Source organism: Engraulis encrasicolus, chromosome 19 (assembly GCF_034702125.1).
Source record: "Engraulis encrasicolus isolate BLACKSEA-1 chromosome 19, IST_EnEncr_1.0, whole genome shotgun sequence".
NCBI lineage: Eukaryota > Metazoa > Chordata > Actinopteri > Clupeiformes > Engraulidae > Engraulis > Engraulis encrasicolus.
In genome coordinates, this window is record NC_085875.1 from 38673457 (window position 1) to 38698739 (window position 25283).

General features: G+C 42.0%; 2 protein-coding genes across 2 annotated transcripts in view; both read left to right on the forward strand.

Annotated features, from left to right (window-relative positions):
• The first annotated feature begins 368 nt into the window (after positions 1–368).
• Positions 369–13007, forward strand: synj2bp (synaptojanin 2 binding protein). Its single transcript, XM_063184350.1, has 4 exons — positions 369–1348; positions 2756–2892; positions 3691–3786; positions 11349–13007. The coding sequence occupies exons 1-4, from the start codon at positions 1285–1287 to the stop codon at positions 11508–11510; spliced, it is 459 nt and encodes a 152-aa protein (XP_063040420.1). The 5' UTR covers positions 369–1284; the 3' UTR covers positions 11511–13007.
• A 10892-nt stretch (positions 13008–23899) lies between these two features.
• LOC134470186 (deubiquitinase DESI2) overlaps positions 23900–25283 on the forward strand; it is a 33296-nt gene continuing 31912 nt past the window's right edge. Inside the window, exon 1 of the mRNA XM_063224212.1 lies at positions 23900–25171. Coding sequence (XP_063080282.1) covers positions 25133–25171 — 39 coding nt within the window. The 5' untranslated portion in view covers positions 23900–25132. The remainder of the gene's footprint in view (positions 25172–25283) is intronic.

A 25283-nucleotide genomic window follows, 5' to 3' on the forward strand; every position in this document is an offset into this window, starting at 1 on the left:
CTAGGTGGAGCATACTTAGAATTGTGATTTTGTAAGACAGCCTATTGAATAAAACTCTGATCCTCAATGACGTCTTGCATCACAAGTCCACAAGCAAGAGGAAAGGACTATTGTTCTAGTACTAGTTTGATGTTTACCCACTCTTTTCTTTTCTTTTTTTTGTGGCTACATGTTCTTTGTCAAAACTCTCAGTTCTTCTAATTGGACTTGCCAAAGATACTGCAACGAGAATTAGTTCTTTTAATTTTTTAATAAAATGTTACATAATGAGTAAATGGGTTTGTTTGGTTTATGTTTGACCACGCGTGTCATGAAATATCTTCATTGACGGTACCACAACGATTGTGTTATAGCCTGATGAGCTGTTGTCTTGCCATTGGTTAGTCTTGCAACTGTCACAATCTATTATTTTAGTGGCATGAATAGTAGGCTATTTAGAACAATTATTTTCTCTAATTTATATATACTCATATTGTTCAGGATTTATTTGATGTCATGCATATTTTACTATGCTGCAGTCCTTTCTTCTTAGCCTATTATACTATATAAATAATATATATATATATAGGCCTAAAATAAAACGGACACACACACACACACACCAGGGCTTGACATTAACGTTTTACGCTTGCCGGCCACTGTGGCTAGTTGTTTTCCCAAGTCACTAGCCATCCAGCTATTCTACTAGCCACTCATTTTTTATTTTTTTTTATCACGACGCTGTACATCTAACCTCAGAAGATGCGGTGCTTAAAGCAAGAAGATGAGTGCATGGGTTTCTACTGGAAATAAAGCAAACAAATAGAAACTGAGTAACTGGGCTTTTTCTTTAACTTAAATGCAAACAATTCATACACAAGGGGCAAAGTGCAGAATATACACTATTTTGATATGTCATACCAATGAATAAGCTTGGTTCTACCTGCCAAATTGGCTAGTGATACTGAAAGTGTTACCAGCCACAGCCAAGTTTTACCAGCATTTGGCCGGTTGGCAGGTGCCAGTGTCAAGCCCTGACACACACACACAATTGTATAGCATATCAGTGTTATGAGTTAGTCTGGGTGAAAAGGTTTCAGTTTTACTACTGGTGTTATGGGGCTGGGCTTCCATTGGAGATCCCTGTTGGGCTGCAGTTGTGTTTCCGTCCGCCAGGGGGCGACTAAACAGCATTTTCTAACACCGACCGTTTCAGTTTGGCAGGCGAAGAAGTCCTGCATGAGTTCACCTTCAGGGAGAGAGGGTGTAAAGTAAGATTTTGGAAAGAGACCAGTCGCTTACGCCATGAACGGGTCCGTTCATAGCATGCCTACTGTAGTGGATATTCAATTGAAAAGAGGACCGGCTGGTAAGTTGCCTGTTCATGTCGTATGTCAAGGAAATTGAGACCGTAACGCCAGCAGTCGACTCAGCAAGTTCACGGCCGACGCCAGAGGGGCCTGTAGTTGCGCAGCAGCAGCCAAAGTTTAGGTAGCAAGGGGCTAAGTTCAGCTCATTATGAATGTTAGGGTGATTTTTAGATGTTTGGTTATTTGGTTTGACGTGTGATTTAATTCGCCCGTTAACCGTATCTGTATCGCAACTGCATTGACTTTTGCTTGTATTTTCGCAGTATGCTCTACAGTGGCAGTGACTGTTTTAGCAGTGAAAACTTACTTTTCAATGGGCCAACTGTCAGCCTGCTGCTGGCCAGTTATTGAATGAGCTAGCCACGTAGGCTAACGAGGATACACGACATGGCAACCTTAATTTACCCACTCAGTGAATTCTTTCGAAAACAAACTTCACCCAACTGCTCCGGTGTATTTACTGGACAACGAGCTGTAAACTCGCCCATTCTTTCTGATGTAATAGTGAGCAGTCAACCTTGCTCTCCTCCAGGCAACGTCAGCCATAGCCTTGATTCCGACCTCATTAGATAGCCTACTGAATCACTTTCATATTGGCTGAAATTGAGTAGGGCTAAGTGTTGCAAAACCAGCACGAATGTTAGGAGAGGTTATTCATAGCCAGTCTGAATCTAAGATATTTGTGAAGGCATGACAGCCCAGCTCACGAAAACGAAACTAACTCCATATTGGGTTGTGTACTTTGTACTGTGCATTTGACTGGACATACATGAATGGTTTGCAAATCAAGCGATAAAATTGATGACAGTTTCAACAGTTGACTGACGCTTACTGTAACGTCTAGCTTCTAAGCTTATGTATGACAATGTCTCCGTCCCAAATCGCAATGGCTAACTGACATCTCTTGTCCAGCCGCAGTTGTTTATTACATAAGTGTGTCATTTATAGCTTTGGCGGCCCAGTGCCACAGAGGGTCCATAGACCGCATAAGTGGGCAGGGATGCACCAAAGGGCATTAGGAATCGCCCTTCTTTCCCTTTTGCCCTTTGTACTACTTACTGTCACATTCCAAATGACTTGCCTTGTTTTTTTCTATCTCAATGGCATCTTGGTCTTATCTTTGGTGGTATCATGCCAAACACCTCAATCAACTAGGGATAGAGAGCAGTGAAGCCAATTTAACAAAATCGTTGAGTCTGAAAGACTAGTGTTGTTGTCCTTTTTTGAAGTCTATATGAAAGAGTTCTCAGTCCTTCACTGTCTAAAAGCTTGGGGAAAAGGATACACCAGGATGGGTGGCTCAGAGTCAGAGACCAGTCCAGATCTTGATAACAGCTCATTGTGACTTTGTCTTTCTCAACACACTGTGTCCCTCACCTTCTACTTTCTGTTCTCTTTCCCCCCAGGGCTTGGGTTTAATATAGTGGGCGGTTTGGACCAGCAGTATGTCTTGAACGACAGCGGGATCTATGTGGCCAAAATCAAAGAGAACGGCGCCGCGGCACTGGATGGACGGCTACAGGAAGGGGACAAAATACTGGCGGTAATGAAAGGGGGGGGAAACGAGATGCTCAGTAGAATGTGATTCATTTGAATTTATTAGTCACTGTGGCATTCGGGAAATGGCAGAAGTCAGATTACTCGGGACGTGTGTGTGTGTGTGTGTGTGTGTGTGTGTGTGTGTGTGTGTGTGTGTGTGTGTGTGTGTGTGTGTGTGTGTGTGTGTGTGTGTGTGTGTGTGTGTGTGTGTGTGTGTGTGTGTGTTTGAAACTTATCTCTTATCTAGGTGTATTGGTGACATGGCCAAGCCTGCGTTCATCCATGGCGTCCAACATTTTCCTAAAGATAAAGTATTTAGCATGCAAAAATGTTTCTGGGTCTAGCAATTGTGACTATTGCTCTTAACTGGGCCAGGTTTTGAGCGACCAGCAGATAACTCTGGGTTCTTGGCCCTTGCTCTGTGTGTGTGTGCATGTGCGTGTGTGGACTCTTATAAATGTCCAGCAGCAGTAGCTTTTAATCAGAGTAGGCACACACACACACACTACCCAGCAGGTCACATTGGTTTAAAAGAGCACCCCCTTTTGTGTTGCATCTTTAAAGCATTTCTTGTATTTTTGCAATGTCCCTCCATCTTTTTTCATATTGTGATGAGCAGTTGCGTTGCAGAGCAGGCTTGACGGAGTTTATCAACCAAGAATAAAATAGTCAGTTAGGTTTTCCGTCTTTCACAAAAGTGTTTAAGGATCAGGCTCAGGATTTTCATTTAGTATCAGGTCTGCAGTAGGGTGGAAATATTGTTGTTTTAACCCCCTTTGTTCTCTTCTCTTCACATCATCAGATAAATGGCAAGCGGTTGGAGAACTTGTCCCACAGTGCAGCAGTGGAGCTCTTCCGATCAGCCGGAGAGGACGTGCTGCTCCGCGTTCAGCAGAGGGTGAGTCACTACGGCTGACTCCAGATCAGCCACCTGCTTAGTTTTGGCTGTTGTTGTGTTTTGGTGTTGATTTTTTTCGCCACAATCCACTGATGAAAGAGCAGCAATCGACTCACTGCTCAAATGAACTGAATGCTCATCTGTAAGGTATACCAAAACACTCAACCATGTGTGAAAATTATCATGGAAGGGACTCAATGAATGGATCTTTTTTTTACGTTAGTTTGCTGTCTCAATATTCCCTGTACATTCAAAAGCTACAAAATTAGTAGGCTTACAAATCTTGTTGGGGTGGGGGGGACACGTTGGGTCCAGTTAATTATTCCTTAATTATCCCATTTAAAATATAGCATGTCTGCCCTGCTGTGGCCTAACGGTAGGGCACTGGGTAACTGCACCGGTGACCCAGATTCGATTCCGGCCCATGTCATTTGCCAAACCTTCCCTGTCTCTCTCTCTCCCTGCTCGTTTCCTGTCCCTCTGTAACTGTCACAATAAAGGCATACAAATCCCCCTAAATTAATATATATATATATATATAGCATGTCATAAATATTTTCTTTGAGTTGTGTGGTGTCACATGAGGTGTCACAGAATGTGAAGACCAAATTAGATCTTCCACCTAATTACTTTCTACAAACCCCAGCTGCTTGCATTGAAATGTTGAAATCTTAATTGTGCACAAATGACCCCCAACACAACAATTTTGCTGTGTTCAACAAACAGTTGATATGTTGTCTTTTCACTATTCTTCATCTAATGAAAGAACTGAATGTTTTGAAAATGATAGTATTTTGTTTTTATTCACAATTTCTCGAGTGACTCGATTTCACCAAATTAAGGGTTTGTACCTTGGGCTCTTTGTTGGCATATAAAACTTAACCCAGGATTTTCGATGAAGCAGCAACAATGAAACTTTAGTCGTTGTTAACTCAACAGTGTTGGGTAGGCCTTTCAGCACAGTTGAAAACGTTCTAAATGGTTCTCAAAATATCTGAGTTAACCAAAGGATAGGATAAGACATGTTAGTCACGTTAGTCCAGTAGTTTGCCTATGAGTTCACCAAAGGACATAATGTGATTTAAGAACAACCCATTGGAGGCGGTTCTTCTGTGTTTAAATGAAAGGCATGACTACAGTCTTGAGCTTGCTGTTCGGCAATGACTAATTGTTTTAGCAGTAGTGGCTGTGCACAGCTGCTGAATGCATATGTAAGTAACGGATGGCAGCTAGTGCAGCTTCATGTGCAACGTTAGACCTCGGTTTACCCATATTACATAAGGGAGGCGGGCACTGAACCACTGCCTTCCTAGACGTCAGTCCGAAACGGATGAAGACTTGCATAATAGGCGAACCATATTTAAATTCCAGAAAGTCAAGTCGGGTCTGCTTTATTGTCAATTTCTTAACATGCACTTTACATGCACTGGGCATACAAAGAATTGAAATTACATGTCTTACTTTCCCATGCATAAACATAGACATAGACAGTACACATACAGTTCTCATACTCATACAATACACATACAGACATTTGAAGTGCAAGACTGGACAACAGAAGACATAAAGAGAACATGTACAAAAAAATAGGTAAAGAGGAAAGAAGACCAGTGGCTTGCGACTGAGGTCTTTTGACCATGATAAACTGGATGAATGGGGTTTTTCAGACTGACTGAACCACGTGGCCTAATTGACATTACGTCCTCACGAGACATCATTGCACGTGCTGGATAATTGCACTCCACTAAATGCTTTGTGTTTCTGATGCTTTCTCAGCATGGAACACACCTGCAAGGTGCAACAATCATGACGTCATAACCACATGTTCAGGTTTAACCTGGCTTGTGCCATATTTCTAATCATTAAATGAAGTCAGTTTGAGCATCCAATATACACACTGAGCACGGTTAGACTGGTAATCTGGCATACATGGCATTTTCCCGGTGGGCCGACAGTCATCAGGGGCCGATGCTTTTATTATTTTTATTTTTTTTCAAATTAGAGACCGGCCCACACTTCAGAATGGGCAGCCGATCAGTGCATCCTTAACATACAGTGGACTAAGCCCATCATAATTGTGTTCTGGGATGGGGGTGAACAGCTTGTTTATGCCAAAAATGCCAGTGCCGGTTTGTGGTACCAGTCCAGCCCTGACAGTGAGTATGACTTTAGGCTGAAACTTGTCCGTGAAACCTGGACATGGTGGTGCATGAAGCTTTTCTGTTATTACATTACATTACATTTGGCAGACACTTAATAACCAAAGCGACTTTCAAACAAGGACATAATCATAGCCAATTACACTAGCAGTAATTAGCAAGTAAAAAATAAGCAATCGAGTGCAGCTTTTTCTACTCTGATGACTTTTGTTGGATTGCGCACCCAAAGACTCCAACAATTATCCCAAGCGTTTGAGTGTGCCTCGCCTATGGTGGGAACATGCGTTGCCTGAAGCCTCCTTTTCAAACTTTCCCTTTAACCACAATACCACTCTGGAGATCTGGAAATAGCCACACCTTCCAGAGGAATTCAAAATGCCATTATGATTTCTTTTCACCTTTCCAAAATTGCCCAAGCTCCACCTGATGATACGTAGCTGGGTTTAGCGGCGTATTAAAACAGTGGCTTTATTCCATCCAGTTATTCCGGTTTTCAAGACTTAAAACCTTTTGGAGTCACAAGTTGACTCGAGAGAACCACAGCCTTATTAGCACAAATACTGGTAGTGTCTGACCATGGTGCATATAAGCATGACTCTCAAAATGAGAGAGATATATATTTAAAAATGCTCTTTATTAAGGTTGTTGTGCAATTACTCCATGGTGACTAGCCAAGGGCAATCAATACATACATTTATCCACAATTATCAACAAATGGAATCATCTACAAAAGATGACTGAAGTGCAGTTCATTGTTCAATACAGAGCACAAAGCATTTTTGTAACACCACCTTCATATGCTTATGAATGATTTGGAAACTTTTGAAGCAAGGTGGTGTTACAAGAACAGTCAACCCTCTATGGTACAATTGAAAACAGTGACTTATCCAGCCTCAACCGTGCACAAAGATCTTAAAACAGCATAGCTGAGAATTTTCCAAGCCACAAGTGCAGGCCCAGTCAGGAGCTTTTTCACAAATTGCAATCTGAAAACTGCAGTCCTACTGTGAAAATGAATAAGACAATTCCCACCCTCATCTTTTGTCAGAAACAAATTAGGTTGTGGTACCCAGTGATGGTTATCCCAAAAGAAATTCACTACCACAGATTGGAGTTTGTATAAAAGGTCAGGTGCAGGGTCCACGCAGGCCGGATGGTGCCACCAAGTTATTTATGATGAGGACCCGTCCCCTGTAAGACACCTTTGGCAATAACTATTTCCATTTTTCCAGATGCCTGCTCATACCCTCTCCCAGACAGAGAGAGAATACAGTGTAAGTGTCTGTGTGTAGCCTAAGTGTATGACTTAGTGCAGGGATGAGGGGAAAGGTAAAGTAAATATAACCATGTCTTAGCGATTTAGGCCAGCAGCGTTGGCAGTCAGTGAGCACCTACAGGGATCTGAAATACATTTCAGCCTGTGAACAAACTAGGCCTACTGTATACAGTCATCTCCGACTGCTAAAGGTATATCCCCCAAATGCAATGCTTCCAGTCCTCCATCATTCCTACCAGTCGCGTCCACCTATTAATAAACTTATATATGAAATACAAAATATAGAAGAATCCCTTAGATTAGAAGCATCAGTAAACCCCCGCAAACCATTACGCCAAGAGCCAAAAGCAGAGCGTGTTTGTTTACGGGTAGGCCTACACATTTCTCTGTTGGCTTGCAACAGTCTTGCGCTGACCTATCAGCAATCCCTGGAGACTGTCACCTTTTTTTCTTTGACGAGTTTGCAGGTCTGTTAATAAATGTATTTAATATATATACATATATATGTATATTTAATACACACATAGATCAGTGCCATGCATTAAAACCAAAACCAAAAGGCTTAAAACCAAACAACTATTGTGAAAACAAAGCTGAACATTTTTTGGGGGCAAATGCATCCACCCGGTCAGATGTTATGGGCCAAACTAAATTTCGGCCACCTTGAATTCAGCAATCTGTTGGCCTTCAAAATCTAAATCTACGACAAGGTCCCCTGTTTCTGAGCAAGAAGCTCACAAATGCTAGAATAAAATATGCTCTCCGCTTTATCAAGAGGAATGAAAGCACCGTGAGCGCTGATGCACTTGCCAGTAGGCTGCAGAATAGTGATTATTATGACTTTTGGAAAGAAGTTAAAGCATCAAACAATAGCAAAACCTATCTTCCCTCTGATATAGAAGGGGTGTCTCGAACTGTCAATATTGTTGAGAAATGGTGTAAGCATTACCAAGAATTGTTTAACTGCATTAGGAATGACCCATTTGAAGTTAAATGTATTGACTCAACTGAAAATTTTGTTATTAGACCTGAAGAAATACTTGAAGCAATATCAGTACTAGATAATAATAAGGCGTATGGCATGGATCTAATCTGTGCTGAGCACCTTAAATATGGAAGCAAGAAACTCTGCCCTCTTTTAGCGATGTGTTTTACTGCACTCCTCACCCATGGAGTGCTACCAGAGTCACTTTTGTCCATATTGCTTGTCCCAGTACTAAAGGACAAAGCAGGGAAACTGAATAGTATAGACAGCTACAGACCAATAGCACTGTCTATTATTCCTTCCAAGGTTTTAGAACGGGTACTCATTACAAGGCTTGATGCTTTTTTAGTAACGTCAGTTAACCAGTTTGGTTTTAAAAAGAAACACGGCACCGATATGTGTATATTTGCTTTAAAGGAAATGGTTGCCAAATATGAAAACTAGAACTCCACTGTTTTTATGTGCTTCCTCCTGCACACCCATGTACACTGCCCATTTATGGTGCAAATATAAGCGTAGCAGCTATCAGAAGCTCAAAGTTGCATATAATGACACGATGAGACTGCTGATGAGGATACCCAGATGGTCCAGTGCCAGCTGTCTGTTTGTCCACTCCAATATCCCTGGGTGTGATGCAGTCCTGTGAAATTTATTGTTTAAATTCATGGGGCGACTGGATTGCTCCCAAAATAGCATAGTTGAATCTCTGGTAAACCCGGCCAAGAGTTCTGTAAGGTTCTCTTCTGAGCTCAGGCGACATTGGAGAAAGTGTCTTTATGTACAGTTGAGGACGATATTATTAGCCCCCCTCCTGAAATTAGACATTTCTCTTGATTTCTCAGTAAGAATTACCATTATTCACCGTTTCTGTTATTCTGGAAACAAATACACTGATGGAGATAATGTTCAATGAGTTGAATTTGGATTTTTCTATTGTTACGATGAGTTTAAACAAAAAAGGGCAAAAATGACAAAGACAAAATTATTAGCCCCCTGATCATTAATAGTCAATATGGCACCATTTATGAACCAAAACTGACAACAGGCTCTGATAAGTTGCTACCTAGGTTGTCTCGTGCCCCACCAGGGATTTTGGCCCATTTCCTCACTGCAAAGTGTTCTAGCTGGTCCAAATCGCATGGATGCTGAGCATAGACATTAACCACAGACTCTCAGTGGGATTGAGGACTGGACTATGAGCGGGTGATTCCAATATCATGGTTTTAGTGTCCTTGAAGAACCTCTGAACTAATCTAAATGTATGCTTTGGGTTACAATGTTGTTGGAAGACCCAGCAATCCAGATTCAGACCCAGACTCCCTGTGTCTGAGGCTGAATAACAGACTAAACTTGATGCCCTTCCACTATGTGTAACTGTGGAAACTGCTTAGCCTCATTAGACCAAAAGAAGCATTGGACACCTGCCTAGATGATTGTTATTGACCTGGCCTCACCTGGAGGTTTTTCCCCCCCAAGAAAGACAGTTGTTAGGGCTTGTCATCATAATGGGCTTTGGGGCCATCATCACAGAAGAACCCCTTTACTAAAGGCAGTGCATATCAGAGTGTTATTGAGCTTTGCCTGTGAACATTTGAAAGTCAAAAATGAGTTTTGAACGTCTCTGCTTTCATCTGATGATATTCAATTGCACCTGCTGTGATGCATGAATTCTGCTTCTGTCAGGTGAAGAAAGGGATAGGCCTTGAATCGTTATAAGATGGTTTCCACAATTAAACATGGTGGTGGATGCATCATTCTGTGGCAACCTCAGACACAGGAAACCTTGTTTGGGTTTACGGCACCATAAAAACTGAAAATTATTATAGAATGTGGAAAGTGACCTTGCAAAAATATGCTCATAGAGTGATTTAAGCTCTTCACTGGATCTTTCAATAAGATAATAACCCAAAACTTGCATCCAAAATAGTTCAAATGTTCTTCAAGGATACTAAAACCATGGTCATGGAGTGGTTCAGACCTCAATCCTTTAGATAGTATTTGTAGAGTGCTGAAAATGAATGTCCAGCCTCAACATCCATGCAATTTGGACCAGCTTAACTATTTGCAATGAAAAAAAATGGGCCAAAATCCCTGGTAGGACATGTGCCAACATAGTTAACAACTAATCAAAGTGCCTGGTGTCAATTTTTGTTCATAAATGGCATTGTATTGACTATTAATGATAAGGGGGCTAATAATTTTGTCCTTGCCATTTTTACACTTTTTTGTTTAAACTCATTGTGAAAATGGAAAAGTCCAAATTTAACTTATTGGATACTATCTCCATGGTGTATTCGTTTCCAGAATAACATACATTTATTAATAATGATCATTCTCAATGATCAATGAAGAGATATGTCTAATTTCAGGAGGGGGGCTAATAATATCGTCCTCAACTGTATGTATGTGTTTTTCATTTATTTTATCCTTGTCTGTCTCTTATTTAACCTTTTTGTAATTTGTATATATGTATGATATGGACCATTGTGTCTGTCACAAATAAAGAATGAATATAAAAAAGAATAATCAGTTCATGAAGCTACCCTAGGACATAACACACCGAATCTTGGACAAATCCATTAATCTGTTGAAAAGTTATCGCGTTAACACGAAAGACCTAACACGGTGGAGGCAGATGCGGCAGCACACGTTCCACGTTCCGGGGATATAAATATTCCTGGAATACTGGTTGTACAGTGCTTTTTTAGACCCTGTGTACCGGTACATGGATATGGATTCCAATCATTTAGGGGTTTTTTTGTTTTTTGATCCTTTTTTAGCTCACAAGACTAAAAGTGCACCTGAAATTGATACATTTAACCAAGAAAGACCCAAGAAATCTGATTGTTTGGAAAAACAACAACAACAAAAACAAACGACGACTGTATTATAACAGCTGTTGTTGGGAAAAGCTGGGATCTATTCTTATAAAGCGTTAATCTCTTCCTCGTTGCACAAGAATATTTACTTGTATATTAATATTTTACCGATATGGAATGTGTTCTTGTGTGTTCTCGGAACATTTGTACTAACTGATCTGTTGTCTTTTTTTCTTTCCTTACCTGTCCCTCCATCTCCCCTTGTACCCTCCACCACCTTGTCCCTGTGTCCCGACCCCTCTATATCTCTCTATCGTTCTCAGCCCGGCCATCACCAGAACGGCCCTGTGAGCTCTCGGCCGGAGAGTGAGCCGCCCGTCTCCTCGCTGGGCGTCCTCTTGGGCCTGGCTGCGGCCGCCGCAGCCATCGGCGCTATAGTGCTCTACTTCAAACGCTTCCCCATCGCACTACGGAAGCCCACCTAAATACATACATACAAACACACACAAACGAGAGTTAAAGAGAAAGGGAGAAAAAAGAGAAATATCTCCCATTTTTTAAGGACCAAAATGTTTGGGAGAGGTGTAAAGGGCCAAAAAGAAAGAAAATAGCAATAAACACTCGGAATGAATTCAGGATTGGGACATATCGTTGGAGAGTACCACCTGCCCCACCCCCTTGAAGAAGAAGCAAGTTGGCGCGCCAGCCAGGATTACATACACCAATAAGCAAACAATGGACAAACGGAAGAAAGTTCGAATTGGTGTTCACATTGCTGTCATGTTTGTCCATGCCATGTCAAGTCTCAGTGTTCCCCTTCATGTGATGGGTTTGGGTTTGCTTTTGACACTTTAATACCAAAGCTGGGCAGCACTGCACAGAGGGGAGGGGCTTATTCTAGCTGCCAGGAGGCTACAGATGATCATGTCTCTACGTCTCTACACTGACCAGGTAGAGAGCGACGAGAGACGGAAAGCAAAGGGATAGAGAGAAGTAGAGGAGGAGGAGGAGGAGCAGCAGCATGAGGAGGAGAATGAGATGTATAGAGCTGAGAAAGGAGAGAGGAAGTAAGTTGAAGTAATACTGACCAATGAAGAGTTCCATTATTTGATAGCCCTGCCCCTCCCCTCACACACACCCCGGCCCTCACCTCACCCTTTAGTCCCAGGCCTTTGCCAAGAGCAGAAATTCTGCCTTTCAAACGTTGCCTTTCTTTTTTGTTTTCTTTTTTGTTTGTTTGTCTGTTTGTTCATCCCTTTCACCATGGTAATCTTCTTTGTCCTGTCCCACTTTAATGCCAAAAATGTAATTGAATACGTGTAAATATCGTTCCTAGGTATACTGTATGTATGTAATAAAATTGTCACATTAGGGGGTATATTTGGGCGTCACGTTGCTATGGTGGCATGATTTTTAATTGTTTTTTTCTGTTTCTTTGGATTTGTTGCCTTTTTTGTCTCACAATTTGTTTTGGGTTGTCGTTTAAGTGTTTTGTCGTTGATTGGCCAATAGTGCCGGTTGCCAAGTCTATGCAGCTATTTAGCATGTCCCTGGGCCTCGTGGAATTGGAACGCCCTGGCCCTGCCCATACCCGCCTGCCGTAGGTGACACCGTCACTGGATTCAGTCTCGTACTCCAAAAGTTTTTTTCTTTTTTTGGTTTTACCTGCATTGCTCAATCTCAGGCTGCATGTTTAATCCATATGCACTTGGTCTTTTTTGAAAGGGCGTAGAAATTTGTTTTTGATTTTTTTTTTCTCCAAGTGAAAAGGGAAGTTTTAAGTTATGTACAGTTGATGAAATGTAATGTAAATCTGACTTGAATAACTGAATGATTTCAAATGTCTAACGATTACATCATTTTGTGTCCTCACAAGTGTGTGAGCAGCCGCAGCAGTAGCAGCCACATAAATACTCTTCGCTGCCCTCTGCTGTCTTGGCAATAGAACGGCGTGAGAAATGTATGCACGTTGACATTGACGAGAGATGCAGAAGCATGATGGCAGAGACTTGGGTTGGTTTTGTTCTTTTTGTCCTAGCATCCAGGACCACACTGGTCAAACAGATGTTTTATCCTACAGTTCAATGACATGATTTGCCTGTTGCTTTGATGTTGACTTGTGTCTGATACTCACAAGACTGCCTTGAGGCTTTCTCCTCACTGAGACCTCTGTACATATGCCAGTAATGACACCATGCAACCACCCTCACACAAGAAACATGTTCCTGGAACAGTTAGGTAGCTGGCATAATGGTGGAAGCATATGCACATGTTTGTTCATGAGAAATTTACTGTTGATGTAATTCAAGTGCACTCTGCAACAAAGAGCCTTAAATTAGGGAGTTGTACAACACTATTGTGTTATCTGTGCGTACGTATGTATGTGTGTCTGTGCTCACTTGACAACAGAGCTGTACAGAAGAAGCTATTGTGACAAATTATGGACACACTTTGAGCATAAACAATGCTGAAAACTGAAAAATGGATACTGTTGTTCTTTTCTATTTAACTTCTGACACGTTTAAGAATTCTGATGGAGAAGGTAGTCCTTGTAACGGTTACATCACTGTTCTATATTCACTAATATACACCACTGTCAAAATACGTTACAGATGAGAGTCTCCCATCACAGATTCACACTTGTCTCTGCTCTGGCTACAGGGCAGTACTCCAGAAAACATTTTAAGTTATTAACATCAGCATGCTAAGAAGTTTAATTGAAGGATGGCTCTATAAAAGGCTAGGCAATAACTTAGCTGGTCTTGTCACACAATCGTGGAATGATCTAATGTTGCTTCACTGGGTATGCAGGCCAGGCATACTAAGGAAGTGCTCTTGGAACTAGATTTTAAGCCAGGGATCTCTCGTGGTGGACTACAGAAGAGGGAAAGATCAGAACTATGCTCAACTGGAAATCTTTGGTACCCCGGTGGAAAGAGTGAGCAGTTTCAATTAACTAGGTGTCAACATTTCTAAAGATCTGTCTTGGTCACCATCACCACCGTAGTGAAAAAGGTCAGGCAGCGTCTGTACCACCTCAGGAGGCTAAGGAAGTTCAGAATTCCAACAGACATGCAGAAGTCCTTCTATTCTGCCACAATTGAGTCAGTAATTACAGGAAGCATAACAACGTGGTAAAGCAACTGCACAGCTCAGGATAAGATAGCCCTGCACAGAGTAGTGTATGCTGCAGAAAAAAATCACTGGCGCCATCCTTCCAGGGCTGCAAGATATACTGTATATGCAAGAAAGACAAAGACACGAGCACAAAGGATTATGAAAGACACATTCCATCCTTATCACTCCATGTTCGAAAGGCAGCCCTCAGGGAAACAACTACTCGACTATCTCATCAGCTCCTAAAACATCTTGAAGGGAGTGCGTCACACGCACAAGTATTATTTATTGACTTTTCATCAGCTTTTAATACCGTCTTCTTACACAATTTTCTTTAAGTTTTAATCTTGTTGGTTGGGTTTAGACTTTTTAATTAATAGGACACAGAGAGTCAGGGTGAATGGAGTTATGTCCAGTCAGCTTTGCTCCTCCACAAGCTCGCCACAAGGGTGCGCACTCTCACCCCTCCTGTTTATCCTGTATACAAACATGTGTCAGAGTAAATATGCCAATAGGACCATCATTAAATATGCTGATGACTCTGTCATCGTAAGTTTGTTACAGAAAGAGGACGATAGAGGTCATGGACCGATAATTTAAGATTTTGTCCAGTGGTGTGACGAATCACATCTTAAACTGAATATATCCAAAACTAAGGATATGCACCTTGATGTGTGGCCACTAATATGAAAGGTCAGCTAGTGGAACAAGTTCAATCCTACAAATACTTAGAGACTATCATTGACTCCAAATTAAATTTCCAGGAAAATTGTGAAGCTGTATGCAAAAAAGGTCAACAGTGTTTACAGTGCTTGAGGAAGCTTTGCCAGTTTAATGTTGATAAGTCCATGATGATTTTGTTTTATTGTTCCTTTATTGAATCAATTTTGTCTTTTTCTTTAGCTTCATGGTTTGGCAATGTCCCCCTTACACATAAGAACCGCCTATACCAAATTGTTAAGTGGTCAAGTAAACTGATCGGTGAATCACAGCTGCACCCTTCTTCCCTGTATGCAAAGCAACTACAGTGGATAGCAATGGCTATCCTAGATGATAGCCGACACCCTTTGAATAGTGAGTTCCAGTACCTCCCCTCTGGACGGAGGCTGGTAGTTCCTGGTTGCAGAACCAATAGGTTCAAAAGCAGTTTTGTCCCAGCTGCAATTACTTTGCTAAACAAGATGTAGAATAAACAAAGTATAACTTGCAGGGTTACCTATGTATTTGTAAAAATGCCCTTTGCACTTTAGCTGCGCCAGGAGTGTGGTGTCACTTCTGCCATGGTCCTGCAGTGGTTGTATGAGGTGTTGTGGTCCACCACTGCAGTTATACCCCTTGTGTGTATATCTTGTATGTGTATTAGTCAAATGTCAACCTACATGTGTTTTTTAGACTCCATGTTTATGTGTCATGTGTCTTGTGATTCTGATATAAGGACAGCCATCTTCTCTTTTAAACTGAAAACCCAGTTTACCTTCAGGTACCAGTAAAGTTGAACTGAACTGAACTGACTACGTTGCATAAGATGTAGAACAGAGAGACTGTGTAAGAGTTTTTTTCCTCAAGCCATCCGCTTTTTAAATTATTAAGACAATAACTATTTTTAATTATTTTTTTATTTTATTTTATTCTTTTTTATTTTTTACCATCCAACACAGCACAGAGCAGTTGCAATCCCCATTTCACTGCCAATTGTGCTTGCACAAGGAAGCACGTGACAAATAAAAATCTTGAATCTTTTGGCATGGGTGTCAAATTCATTTCAGTCCGGGGGCCACATACAGCCAATTTGATCTCAAGTGGTCCAGACCACAAAATTTCAGCTACATATTGGAATCACACAGTCAGTCATCTGGTGGTGGATATCAGCGGGCATATTAGGAGCATCGTCTGTAAATGTGAGCAAAAATGGCAGATTTAATTTGTTCTCAAGTACCGACAACCTGAAATCTCAGACACCGGCAGCAACTCAACTTTTGACATTTTTTTCCGGCGGGCCTTACACTTGACATCCCTGCTGTAGTGGAAACTTTTCCTTATGTCCTCTTACCGCACAGTAAATTATACAGTGCTAATTCAACACTTTGATCATTCATTTAAACCCTGATAGTGACAAACCGACTCTCTAAAAGTGTTAAATGAATATTGCAGAATTTACTGTGATGCATCATCACAACATTTCAATATGCTTCCAGGGTACTTATAGTTAAGGGATCAAGCAGATTATCTACCTTTTTCATGCATGAGGGCATGTGGTGCACTGCATTAATGCACCCGCACCATTCAGTACACCTGTGCACGTACCATATGCCAATCCCACCCCATCTCTCTGCAACTTTCCTGTCACTCTTCACTATCCAATCAAAATTATGGTGTAACTAAAGGGTAATTACTGTAAAAACAAAAACAAAAAAACAAAGAAAGAAGTCCCTAAAAATGTCCCTAACACCTGGGACATACAGTGTTTGCAATGGTAGATACAGAAAGAAAGGAAGGGTGCCAACCTTAATCTCTGTACAGTAGGTGTATTGCTATTCAGCTGTTTTATCAATGACTGAAGTTGAAGTGCCCTTCGGCAAGCCATGTACTGAACCCTACTCTAGCTGCTCCACATTGCACCTGACCTGACTTTTGATTATTATTATTATTATTACACAGACGAGAGCAGATGCAACATCCATTTCACTGCCAATTGCGCCAGTGCAAGGAGACATGACCGAAATAAGAAATCTTGGATCTGAATGTGATGTAACATAACAGCATAAAAAGCTGTCACTATTTCTTGAATCAACTACAGTACTAAGTGTAATTACTACATATTCTACGTACATAGTGTATATGATTGGTGAAAATGTCAGTCGTGTGATATAGCCACTCTGTGTGTGCGTGTGCGTGTGCGCGTTTGCGTTTGTGCGCGCGTGTGTGTGTGTGTGTGTGAAGGTCTGTGAATATCTATGCCAATGTCAGATTACTACTACTACTACTACTACTTCTACCATTAATAATAGGCTAATAATAATAATAGTAACAACAACAACAACAACAACAACAACAATAATAATAATAATAATAATAATAATAATAATAACAATAAATACAAATAAAAGAATAATAATATTAGAAACGGGGAAACTCATTCATCTGCAAACTTCAGTTGCACTTTACTAAAATCAGATGAAATTGGTTGATTTGGCATATTGAAGTCCAGTCAAGTTGAATTGGTTGATTTGAGTTATTGAAATCCAGTTTAGGTGAATTGGTTGATTTGGGTTGTGTAAGTCAAGGTGAAGTGTTCTGGTGAATTGTTGAAGTCCACTCAAGTTGAAAGAATCATTTTGCGTTGTTGGTGTCTGGTGATTCACTCAGAGATGAATGTGATGAATCGTCTCCATATGCTTGGCCCTGACTGAGCTCTATGCTGCCCTCTCCTCCTCTCTTTTCCTCTTCTCCTCCTCTCTTTTCCTCTTCTCCTCCTCTTTTTGCCTCACCACCTCCTCCTTCTTCTTCTCTGCCTCTTTCCACCTCTTCTCCATTGCTTCCAACTCCTTCAACCACTCTTTTTTCCTCCTCTTTTCCTCCTCTCTTCTCATCTTCTCCTCTCTTTCCAACTCTTTGGCTTTGATCTCCTTCAGTTGTTTGACCATCTTCCTCTCCAGAGCTCTCGTATCACTCAGGTGAAAGGCCCTTATGAAGTTCTCCTGTAGGGTCATTTCATCAAGAAGCTCTCTTTCTTTTGCCTCAAATCTCTCCCTGAGCAGTCGAAGCCTTGGATCCTCCTCCTCTGGCTCCTCACAAGCCACCTGAAAGACACAGAATATTTATGTTGAACAGGTGTGTTATACCGCGGGATAAAGAGTGACTGAGTTACCAGGGCCCATGTACATATGGGGCCCACCATCTGATTCGTGTAGATATATGACTGGGAGGGGTCCATTGGACTGATTTTTGCACTACGCCCCTGATGGTGACGCAAATACAGGATGTTTGATCTGTGGACTAACAATATGCTAACAATAATAATGCATTTTATTTGTAGCACCTTTCAAGGTACCAACGGAAAATTTACAGAACAGAATTTAAAAATAGGCCTAGTAGCATGTTAAAACTGTAGAAATAAGTAAGGTAGTCAAACAGTGGAAAGAAACAAATGTCAGCAATAAGATAAAAGGCATAGCAGTAAATAAAACTTTAGCCTACTTATAGGGTATAGCAGTTTGACATAAATAACAGAGCAAGATAGAAGTCAATAATAATTCAAAAAAAAAAAAAACTTCAATAAATTATCAAATTGTCATTGTGAAGGGAAAGAAAGGGGTGTAGGCCTACTCAGTCTGTAGGCCTATACTGTATAGATTCATCTACCTACCTTCTTCAAAAGATTTGCCAGGTTTGGGGACCTCACACGCTTCAGCGCTGCCTGTTTGACTGCAGCTGATCCGAAGAACCCATTCAGAGCTCTGTTGAACCTGTGATCACAGATTTTTGCTTGCATGTAGAAGTCCCTTATGCTTTGGTCTCTCTGTTTGGCTACAAGATAGTCCTCATCATCCAACTTGTCCAGTTCTACTTGAATGAGTGCGTTCTCATTTTTCAGGCGTGCAATCATTTTTTCCACCTGTGTGAAGTTGGCACCCCATGTGCTGAAAATCTGAATAAAAGCATTTTGGATCGTTTGTACACGATTGTGCAGGCAAAATGAGGCAAACCCTCTTTAAGATATTTAGATTTTAAGAGGTTGGTGACCTTAGGTCACTCAGCACCCCATTAACATCCAAATGACTCAAAAATGGTTGGAATCGTTTGTGCTTCGTTTGTGCACGTTTGTGCAGGCAAAACTAATGTTTGTGCACAAACCGTTTTTATGTTATTTAACTTTTAATTTTTTGAAAGTAGGTCACTCAGCACCCCATTAACATCCAAATGACTCGAAAATGGTTGGAATCGTTTGTGCATCGTTTGTGCACGTTTGTGCAGGCAAAATTAACATTTGTGCACAAATCGTTTTTATGCTATTTAACTTTAATTTTTTTGAAAGTAGTTCACTCAGCACCCCGTCAACATCTAAATGACTCAAAAATGGTTGGAATCGTTTGTGCTTCATTTGTGCACGTTTGTGCAGGCAAAATTAACGTTTGTGCACAAACCATTTTTAAGATATTTAACTTTTAAGAGGTTGGTGACCTTAGGTCACTCAGCACCCCATTAACATCCAAATGACTCAAAAATGGTTGGAATCGCTTGTGCTTCGTTAGCCTATGTATACAGTACGTACAGAACAGGGCCCACAAATCCTGCTTTTGCACAAGGCCTTTATTCTGTATATTATACAGTATAAATGCCTTGTGTAAATGCTGTTCAGTACATCAGGACAAAGAAGAGGTTAATAAACCTGAGTCTATTGTCATTACTACAGTGTGGGCTGAACATGTATGTATTATTTCATTGCATTTATTTATTGAGTAAGTTATTGTCTTTTTAAGTACATAACATGATCATTATTTCACTCCAGACCTTATGTCTGCATGGGAGAGAGATAGAGTGCGGTTGTGGAAGTGAGTTTAAGACAATGACACAATTTCATTGTTCCTGCTATCACTTGTGCAGTGACTGACATAATGGAAGCCTTTTTTCACAAGCTGTTTTTGCGTGCCTTTTTTGCGTGCCTTTTGCGTGCCCTTTCTTTCATTCTTTTTTTAAGTGCACGTCTTTAGGCACTGCCCTCTTCTGTTCAGATGATCAAACAACAAGTGCACTGTTAGCGCATCACTGGTCCTATAAATACCTGAACGGGAACGCTGAGTGTAGTAGTGTACCAGACTTTCCCCACACTCAAATGACCATAATGACTGCTGGAAGACTTCCCTCTTTGAGTAAATCAAGTGAGACGAGAACAGGTGGTGAGAGGGAGTCCTGTGAGCTGGCAGGCACACAAACCTTCCCAGCACTCTCTAGACTCCCTCCTGGTTCATCCATTCCATGGTTGCTGTGGTAACTGATAGTTGTCTCCATTTGGTGTTCAGAAATGTGAGGAGGAAGAGAAAAGGCCTTTTGTTCTCCTCCACTCTCGAGCGTTTGACTCATCCATTATGAAGATGTCAAGTTATAAAATCTTTTGATTAGCTTGATCCACTGTTACCAAATCACTCCACTCTGTGATCATGTTTCTGGCCTACGTTTTCACTGTCTGATTCATTTGCCTCTTTGTTTTTGGCAGTTTATTAACTGGTGTATATGGATACATACATTGCACCACTACAAAATTATCTTTCTTTGGATGGATGCTCCAGGTTCTAATATTTTTGAATTCTTTGACTTTTTAACAGAGTGATGAGACTGGCCCAGTGTTGTTGGGGGAGAGGGGGAGCGCTATTTGTTTCCCTGCTGATTGTATTTCAGTCTCGGCATTGTTCAAAAATCAATATTGTAGGCAGTGGTGGTATTATTGTATTGCAGAGGGCATGATGTGAAGGTTGAAAGAGAGCGGGAGAGAGAGAGAGAGAGAGAGAGAGAGAGAGAGAGAGAGAGAGAGAGAGAGAGAGAGAGAGAGAGAGAGAGAGAGAGAGAGAGAGAGAGAGAGAGAGAGAGAGAGAGAGAGAGAGGCTATGGTATACAGGAGTGAGGGGGTGGGGGGCTCTATGGAGGAAGCCATTTCCCGGAAGCTTTTAGTGTTTTTTTCCCTTCTAACCACAATGGTGACGTTCCATCAGACTTTCACTAATCTCAGGATCTACGGCCTGTCTTAAGCTGCTACTCACAGTCTCTTGCTCGGTCAAGCAGGGGCGTAGCAGCCAATTGTGGGCCCTATGTACAATCAGCTCCAATGGACCCCCCAGCCATCTACATAAATCGTACTGTGTGTGGGCCCCCTATATACATGGGGCCCTGGTGACTCACTCACACTTGACCTCCCTGAACGACACCCCTGCCTGTGGTCAAGCATGTTCTCTGCATACTGTGTAGCCTACCTCTGGCATTAATCTGCAGATGCACGATTCCATATCGTCCACCACAAAAAAATAAACAAGAGCAATCAGAGATGGCAACCAGGGGCCTATACTACAAAGCTGGTTCAGGACTAAACCAAGTTAACTTAAGAGGTAAATCATAGAAGAGCCTGGAGTCCACATTTTCTTAGGGAACACACAGGACTCCAGGCTCTTCTATTAGATGATTTACCTCTTAACTTAACCTGGTTTACTCCTGAACCAGCTTTGTAGTATAGACCCCTGGTACCCTGGTTAATGCATATCTAAATGCATATCATGACGTGTGTTTGGCGCCACACTCAGGTGACGCAAAACACTGCGGGTGGACATACAAGCATATAGAGGTGACAAAAGTAAAATAATTTTAAAAAAAAAGGGGGGGGGGGGGGTTGTCAAAAAGTTCTAAACTAAAAACTAAATGTAGTGTAATCTGACTTCATGTCCACATACAGAGCATTCAGCATCCCAGCATGTCAGATATTACATAGTAAAAAGATCCAAACTGACAAAAAGATAAAGGTAAGCCCCTTCTCCATTCATTGACATTGCTCAGGTCTACCTCCAAATAATTTCTGCCAGGATTAAGGGGGCGGCGTCACCTCTAGTCTCTCTGTCTCTATGCCATGACTGTGTTTCTCACAGACGTTTGCTCACAGACTGCTGTTGTGACGTTATGCTGGGTGTCGAAAGGGAAAAACATATTTGACTTGCTGCAGTGGAGTGCTTGTGTTACTCATTGCAGTTTGTCCACCGTAGTCTGCAGCCAGTGCAGCCTTCTATGACTGGAAATGGGAACCCGGAGGGGATATCCCCGAAGGAGGCAGAGTTGCAGTCCCAGCATGCACGTGGGGAAATCAATGACCTTGCATTTAGCTTGCCTGCATTACAAACCTCTATGCATGGCGGAGGAAGTGGCAAAGGGAGGGAATGGCAGGGCAAAGGAAATGTTGCTGGGATATGAACACACTGAGACCTTTTTAAAGGTCCAGTGTTTGACTGGACATTCAAGAGGGTCGATCAGTGAAGATCATAACAGGAAAGCAGTGGGAGAGAGAGGCAGGGTCAGGCCCAGAAATTAATGACCCTGGGTAGACTCGAACCCGGGCCTCCCATGGGCATATTTGGTGCAGTGCATTACTACATGGCATGATTTCACCCCTTAGGAATCACTTTGACAGGATGAGGAGCAGGGGAATATGCCAGAAAGGTATAGTGGTGTGGTGATTTGCTCACTCAAAGTGGTAAATCTGACAGACTCATTACTACCCTTTTAAGCAGGGCCTCTATGATAAACTTGTTACCAATATGGTAATGGTCAAGTTGTGACATCTTTGCACAGATGGCCCATTCACTCGTTGAATGACTCAACTACATTATAACAACATTGCTATAACATTACCAACAGCCGTAAGTAACATATTATGACTTGGTCATTATACAATTATGGTGACAGTTTATAGCATAGGTTATAATAGGCTCTGCGTAAAGGGCTTGATTTCACATTTCAGGCTTTGTAATATCAAGGGTGCCATGGTGCAGCATGGTAATGCACGACCAAATGGGCTACTTCTTGCATGACATGGAGACCCAGGTTCGAGTGCAGCCTGTCTGGGTAATTTCCCAACCTCGTCCATCTTTTTGTTCTCACACTGTCCTATCACAATAAAGGCAAAACCCCCAAAAGATCTTCTTAATTAAAAAAGACTGCAATGTAAATTGCAATAATGTTATGGGGTTCAGGTTTTTTTTCTGCGCAAACAGTGTGTTGGATCTGTAGTGATCCCATCTTCACCAAAGAGCTACAGCTTTTCTCACCTAATAAAACAAGGTTGTACAGATCAGACACTGACATATATTGTCAATGGATCAGATGGAACCTATCAACTTCTGTTAACAAAAAAGTCAATAAAAATGCTTGACTCTATGACCCAGGAAGGCATTGGTTATTGGACAAACTTCAACCCATGAGGCCATGTGTCGTGTGCAAAGGTACACTAAAGGTAATAACCCCCAACTATTTGTATTGTCTTGATACAGTATTTCCAAACAAAAGATTGATAAATAAGACTTGTTGAATCTGGTTGTGTCATTAGATCACTGCTCCACAATTGCAAACACGCACACACACTGACTTTCTCCCTCTCCGGCAATGTGTTGTCTGTCCATTTGTTCATGCAGGTTTCCATAGCTGCAGGCAATTTTCCACAACAACTGACCAGTGAGGGTCACAGTCTTTTGCACTTAACACAAATGCTAGTGACTATTTTTAGACTGGACAAAAACAGTCAGGCTTTAGCCTCTGTCAGTGTGATTATATCCAGAATGGCAGATAGGATGCCTTTACCAGAGAGAATAGGCTACAGGAAGACTCTTACTATCTGTGTTGTTACAGTGAACATGCGCACATTTGTCCACATGACCACTGTGTAATGAACAACCTGCTGTGGTTGGGTCGGTCAAACCTTCAGTTCTTTTGTAGACTACTGTGATGGTGGTAACTGAATGAATACCAGAAATAGCCTACTCTCCAAAACGGCTGTTTCTTTCTTAATTCATTTGGTGTGTGTCGCTACCTGCCTGCGTGTCAGCCAGTGTTTCTGAAGCATTCACGCACATCTGTGTTGATAATGGCTCTCCCCCCGCCCCCACGCGCTCTGCACTGTGCTATGATGGAGGATGGATGGGGGGCTGCGTAATGATGGTGATGATGTAATCAAACCTCTCTCTCTCTCTCTCTCTCTCTCTCTCTCTCTCATACAGAATCTGCGAACAGCTAACAGCACAGAGAGCGCAAGCCACCGGGCTTGAGTGATGTCATCTCATCCCCGTTTCTGAGGCTTGTCGTTGGGGAGGACCAACAGCAAGTGGACAAACCCCCTCGGACGTTAGCAGGTGGTTGTGGCGGGCCAGACAGGCGAATCCAATCGTGGGGCTCAGCAGTGTGTTTCACGATCTCAAACCAGGATCTTGCTACATCCCGTTGAACACCCTGCCACAACTGTAGCGAATGGCTGCAGCGAACTCAACTGCAACATGTCACAGCCATGGATCCTATGACCACTCGACCACCGACTTTCCGACGCCTGTCCTTTGCCAAGAAGAGATTCAACACTAACGGAAGCCCTCCGGACCAAATCGTCCCATGATATTATTTTCTGAAAGACACCCCCTTCCATTCCTTATCAACCTCCAACCGCTGGCCAGTGGAAGTCGATGCTGAGAGAGGAGAAACAAGCATCCGCGTTGAGAAACGGTGCACTTCAGTCAAGACATCGGGCAGCGGTCTCATTTCTCCCCGATCATTTTCCAATCGCTCTGCCAGTTGAAAGGCACCTTACCCAAGTCCTTCAGGGTCGGAATAACACCCATGAAATCGACCATGGCCTCTTATGGAATTCATAACGGAACAGGTGAACTCTATCAACCCCCAAGTGTCTAACAGTGCCTAAATTATTCACAATCAACGCAGAATTTGTTTGTACAGCTTAGTGATTTGTTCCCTTTAACTCTAGCTGAGCTGCTGGTCGTGATTTTTAAATTCAAAGTGCTCAAGCCATCATTGCCAGATAGAAGGCCTTACATGTGCCTAGTTTTGTTGTCCAGGCTAGGAAACCAATGCCAACTGCTGTCCTGTGGACGCTTCTCTTAATCCCGGTTTGCCTTTCCCCATTTTTCTACCTCTTCCCGTATTGTGTCCCTTTAATGAAAACACAGAATATGTTGAATATTGCGGCAAGACCTCTGCACCTCTGACTAAAGGCACGAACCTGTTTCTGGGCACACGTTTTCAAAGTGACAGCTGCAGCGGAAGGGTATTTCAAAGACTGCCCGATGTTTTCTACGTCTGCCCATTCGTTGCCTTGATAAAACGGAATACCGTTAACGCGCGCGCTTTTGGATGCGTGCAAGGTGCTGCTGCTAACCCAAGTGTTACCCCGGGAGCAATAAATTACACCGCCGAAGAGGGATCAGGTCGCTTCGCCTTTTCACTCAGGAGCAAAATAATGGCCAATGAACCGGTCATCCTTAACGTATACGACATGGTAAGGAGCTCTCCATGGTGTTTATAACTTTACGCATTATGTTTTCGTGGTTTAGTCTCACACTTCACCTCATTTAGTCTCACACTTCACCTCATTTCATTCAATTCAAACG

Excerpts from the sequence above, each read along its gene's own strand:
- synj2bp (XM_063184350.1), top strand. The coding sequence starts at position 1,285 with ATGAACGGGTCCGTTCATAGCATGCCTACTGTAGTGGATATTCAATTG. Across the intron at positions 1,349-2,755 it reads ATTGAAAAGAGGACCGGCTG|GGCTTGGGTTTAATATAGTG; the intron begins GTAAGTTGCCTG and ends CTTTCCCCCCAG. Across the intron at positions 2,893-3,690 it reads AAGGGGACAAAATACTGGCG|ATAAATGGCAAGCGGTTGGA; the intron begins GTAATGAAAGGG and ends TCACATCATCAG.